The sequence below is a fragment of the Sardina pilchardus genome, chromosome 13 (assembly GCF_963854185.1).
Source record: "Sardina pilchardus chromosome 13, fSarPil1.1, whole genome shotgun sequence".
NCBI classification, from domain to species: Eukaryota; Metazoa; Chordata; class Actinopteri; order Clupeiformes; family Clupeidae; genus Sardina; species Sardina pilchardus.
Genome location: NC_085006.1, coordinates 23,349,374 through 23,354,703, shown reverse-complemented (window position 1 = coordinate 23,354,703; position 5,330 = coordinate 23,349,374). Strand labels below are relative to the sequence as shown.

The 5,330-nt window shown below is 40.8% G+C and overlaps 1 protein-coding gene across 1 annotated transcript in view; it reads right to left on the bottom strand.

The window, feature by feature from the left end:
• Positions 1 to 3,646: 3,646 nt before the first annotated feature.
• The window catches only part of mmp28 (matrix metallopeptidase 28), a 26,283-nt gene continuing 24,599 nt past the window's right edge, over positions 3,647 to 5,330 (bottom strand). Inside the window, exon 8 of the mRNA XM_062551903.1 lies at positions 3,647 to 5,330. This exon is cut by the window's right edge and continues 346 nt beyond it. Coding sequence (XP_062407887.1) covers positions 5,285 to 5,330 — 46 coding nt within the window. The 3' untranslated portion in view covers positions 3,647 to 5,284.

Here is a 5,330-nt window from a genome sequence, read left to right as displayed (position 1 = left end):
AAATAGTCATACGGCTCTTAGTTATTTAAGGACTTACCACTAAAGGCCCTTTAGCTCAAAGTCCACATTTTCGGACAAGATATTTACACGAAAGCACGCTGGTAATTAAAAACATGCTCTTATTAGTCTTTACACACCTATGACGAAATTTGTTGTGATGAAAAAGATATTAAAAACTGAATGAATTTCATTCTAGCTAAAGACAAGTATATTTAATTAGCTACATGTTTTTACATGAAAGTTTCATCTGCAAATTCGGACTTGGTATGAATTTGTATGAGTTAACATAACCAGAAACGCATTCATGGCATGCTCAACTCTCTGCTACTTCAGGGTATGATCACTAAACAAGAAAAAGCATTTATGACTGTGGAGTTTCCCATCACCCCAGTCTTCTACATTCTACCTAAGATCCATAAGACCTTTGTAGACATTCCACCAGGGAGACCCATTATCGCAGCAATTGGCTCTTTAACGGAGAAAATTTCAGCTTTTGTAGACCATTTCTTACAACCACTGGTCACAGGTCTCCCCTCCTACACTAGAGACTCTATGGACTTCATAGAAGTAATTCGGTCAATTGGACAAATTGAAGACTCTTATATCCTTGTGACCATGGATATTGAATCCCTCTACACCAATGTTCCATTTGAGGGTGGTATGAACGCAACCAAAATGTTCTTGGATAAAAGAATTGAATGCAACCCCAGTACTGAAATTATATTAAGTTTGATTAAGGAAGTTCTGACTTCTAACACATTCTTATTTGATGATGACTATTTCCTTCAGATCTCCGGTGTGGCCATGGGCTCTAGGATGTCCCCGAGCTTTGCCTCCTTATATGTGGGATTTTTTGAGCAAGAGTACATCTTCAACCACCAAGAGAACCCCTTCTTAAAGTTCATCTCAAATTGGAGGAGGTATTTGGACGATGTTTTCTTTATTTGGACCGGGTCTGACGCACAACTTGAAGAGTTTCATGCCTTTGCAAATTCTAAGGACAAACACCTGAAATTCACTATAGCAGCGGATAAAGCAAAAATGAACTTTCTGGACATACTTATAATAAAAGAAAATAACACACTGAGGACTGATTTGTACCGTAAACCAACTGACAGAAATTCTCTGCTACATGGGACATCTTACCATCCAGTTCCCTTGAAAAAGAACCTTCCAATGTCTCAATTCAATAGAATCAGGCGCATATGCAGCTCAGATCAGGATTTCACGATACAGAGCAAAGACTTGGAAAGGCGTTTCAGAGAAAGAGGGTACGATCAATCATGGATAGATAATGCAGCTTCACGCTTTACTAATGTATCCCAGATGGACTGTCTTAAATCTAAACGATCAGAAGGAAAAAACGATGGAAACAGAATTGTGTGTGCTTTTCAATACTCCCCGATTGCTAAGACTATTGAGAGAAGTATAAAAGAGCATTGGCATATCCTGGACACTGACCCCACTCTTCGGACATGTCTGTCCACCCCCCCACGTGTGGTTTTCAAAAAACCTCCTAACATCAGGAACATGCTAGTGAAATCAGATCTTCCTTCCACCACACCCCCACATTTTCTTAGCTCTATTCCAGCAGGTAACTATCCTTGTGGAAGATGCCAACAATGTAATTTCACAAAGAAAACAAACACTTTTAACCATCCACATAGTGGCAAAAAATATCAGATTAAGGGCATCATCTCATGCACAACCACCAATGTAATTTACATGTTGAAGTGCCCTTGTGGTCTTGCCTATATTGGCAAGACCACAAGGGCGTTAAAAACAAGGATCTCCGAGCATCGCAGTGCAATCAGAAACAACATTCCATCTAGCCCAGTAGCGGCACATTTTACAAAATGTAAGCATAATGTTGCGAGTTTGAGATACCTGGGCATTGAGACAATTAAGCAACCACACAGAGGGGGGGATATTAATTCTATGTTGCTTAAAAGGGAATTATTCTGGATGTTTACTTTGGACACAGTGAACCCTAAAGGCATGAATGAGGAGTACGATATTAGACCTTTTTTGTAGTAAATGTATTTTTGAATAATGGTGTATATGGAACATATTGAGATGTTAATGTTGTTACGTGGGATTGTTTGTGTGGATAGTCTTTCTCTAAATTTAAAATGTTTCTACACTGATCCGTTGTTCTACCTTGACAAGATAAGTTTCCCGTGGCCCTCCACCTTGTATTTAGACTTATCTTTATCCTCTAGATATTTACAATACTTAAATTTATATCTAAAAAAAGGGGTTTCAAAATAAATATTAAAAAATGTATGAATGTAAGTGTTGATTATGCCCTTTGATATATATTTCTAGAGATATTTGTAAATACTCTTGTAAATATTAATGTTAACATTTTCATATTTACACTGCCATCTGTGTCTGAAATGGAATTTGATGCAATATGTAAAATGCTGTATTTTTATATTGTGTTTTTTAAAAAAGCTGTATTCGATCATTTTGTAATGAATGACCAGATGTTTTTGATTGGGGCACTGAGTATCCAGGTGTATCCACACGTGTGGGTGATAACGAAGTGGGGATTTTAAGATGGCGAAAATGCATTGTGTTTAAGCCTGAGGAAGAGCGTACTGCTCGAAACGTTGCTTCAATAAACAATCACTGGGAGCTATACTGGTGTGCGGACTTTTTATCCTTTTTGTATAACATAACCAGGTTTGTCATTAAACCTTGAAGTTTGAATAACTCCCTGGACTGGGCTGGCTTTAGCCCTTGTACGACACATGTCCAGTTCTAGGGTCTTGTCCTGATGAGCAGGTTCCTACTGTCGTTTCTCCACCACTGCGGGAATGGTACCCTCGTTCCACAAGGGCCTAGCAGCAACAGTAGCCATGTTTGATTAGAATCTAGAAAATGATGCCACCTGCATCTATCAATCCACTTCTTCAAAGCCACTTCAAAACCACTGTGTGATTTAACAAGACTAGACTGCTGGTGTTGTCATGAAGTGTCATTAAGTGGCGCCATGTTGGATGAGTCCCAGATAGCAGCTGACCGGTGGGACGGTGGTAGTGAAGTGGTTTGCTGGGCTAGCATGCAGTCGCCTGAAAGTTGTGGGTTCAATTTCCGGCTTCCGCCGTTGTTCCCCTGAGCAGGGCACTTCACCCCAAGTTGCTCTGGGGACAATGTAATCCCTCACTCTTAAAATGAATGTGTTGAAAACAACACATTTCTGTGTCCAGATAAGGACAACACAGTTTGTGTTGTTCCCAACACATTGTCTTTGCTATTTGTTACACAAAATGTGTTGAAAATAACACAACTTGTGTTGATTTTAACACGTTTCTGTCCAGATTCACAACACATTCGTTTCAAGAGCGCTTGTATAGTTGACATGTAAGTAGCCAAAAAAAAAATTCTGCTAAATGTAATGACTTGGCCACAGATTCCAGGTTGGTGTGAGTGGCATCTGCATCCATGCCAGACCAGGGCCAGATCTGCCCCGGATCCCAGCTACGGTCAGCTGCTCTCTGAGGTTCTCATGACCTAGTGAAACATTCCGTTTTATATTAAATTATTTTATAATGTTCCTGTGCTGGTGTTTGTGGTCATTTTATGATTTTGATAAGATGGCGACAGTGTCGTTATTGTTATGAAATTGTTTTATTGTGATACAGTATGTCTGGAGATTACAATGACGTAATCTGGAACATGAGATAACGCAAATAATCTGTTCAATTAGTCCACATTCACATTCATGTCATTGTATAAGTCAGTTTTCCACTTTTGCTTGATCATCTTAGGAGCACATTGTCATTCACTTATATACTGTACAATTTAAAATAGTATTGTATAGACACAATGCACATACTTAACAGCATTAAGAGTTGAGAGCTCAAGCTGCAGGTCAGAATGTGTGTCCTCTTCATAACCAGTCACACACACACACACACAACACACGGTGGTCACAGCCTCAGACATGCAGGGGTGTGTAGGGAGTGGTCATCCCCCTCCGCAGGGTTCCCACCATAGACTGTCGTTCCCACCCATTTCCAATGACATTTTAGAACAGTTCCATGACTTTTCAATTACAGTAAAGGAATTTCAATGGCCTTTTCCAACCGACAAGTACACAAAATTGTGTAGTTATCTCCACAGCTTGAGCCTTATTATTGAATTAAAATTTAAACAGCAGTCATTCACATCATTTTTCGAATAGACTTGACTATGTCAGCTTAGGAGGACATTGTAACATGCTTCAGAAATTCATTGTGTGAATGAAAACATTCATTAATTTAATTAATTTCACTACCTCTACATGGAACAAAACCAAAGGTAATGATTTTTTTCAAAAACTTTCAATGAATTATACTGAATTCCAGGCCAGGCAACTTCCTTCAAGGCAAGGAACTTTTAAAATTCCACAACTTTTCCAGGATTTCTGGGAATGTGGGAACCCTGCGTGCCTCCACACCGTGCCTCATCCTGTTGCCATGGCGCTGGAGTAACTGAGGAGATTGTTCTGACCCGTGTCCATGACCACAGTGAAGGCCCGCTCCCCTATATGTGTTTGTCATCACAGGCTGTGTGTGTGTGTGTGTGTGTGTGTGTGTGCATTACACTGGCTGCTGACTTGTTTTCCATCCTCTGCAGTGATCTGTTTGTATTTTATCACAAGCTAGTGGGGACCAACTCAAAAGCACAGCCCTAACCAACATGGGCAAGGTTCCTATAGAGACAGTGGAAGTATATTGCACAAAGATGTGTTTGACATCGTATTTTTATGCATTTCAGAGATTTATAATCTATAACATGTTTATAGTGAAGTGATAAGCTCAGTGTCCACATCTCCTGTGAAGAGGTTTGTATGGTAGCCTATACCGCTCTGGCACTGCCACTGAGTCTGCTGAATCACAGTTCTCTCCTGAGACGGTCACAGAGAATGTCCAGTCCGTTTCACCACAAACCACACGTTTCTGGCCAGAGTCACCGTCCAGACCACAAAAGCACAGTACTGGTCAAGGAAAACGAGCCAGCCTTATAAATAATATTTTTGTTATAAGAGGAGTCTTTCAGGAGTTATCTGTTCTGAAAGGCCTGACTGGGGGAGATCGTTTAGACTCTCAGGGTAGGGTTCTTTGAAGCCCATTAGAATCCACAGCCCTTATAAGGTCCTGCAGAGTTTGGCTTCAGGTGGCCTAGGGCCTCTGCCACTGCTTCCAATGATGTGGACATAGCAGGCCCTGTCCCAACCATCAACCGCTGCCTCCACAACGCTGGGCTTTGGCACGGTCGTGAGTCCTCGTCGCGCTTAGTTGATCTCGTTACTCAGAGGCCTCCGGCATCCAGTCCACTGC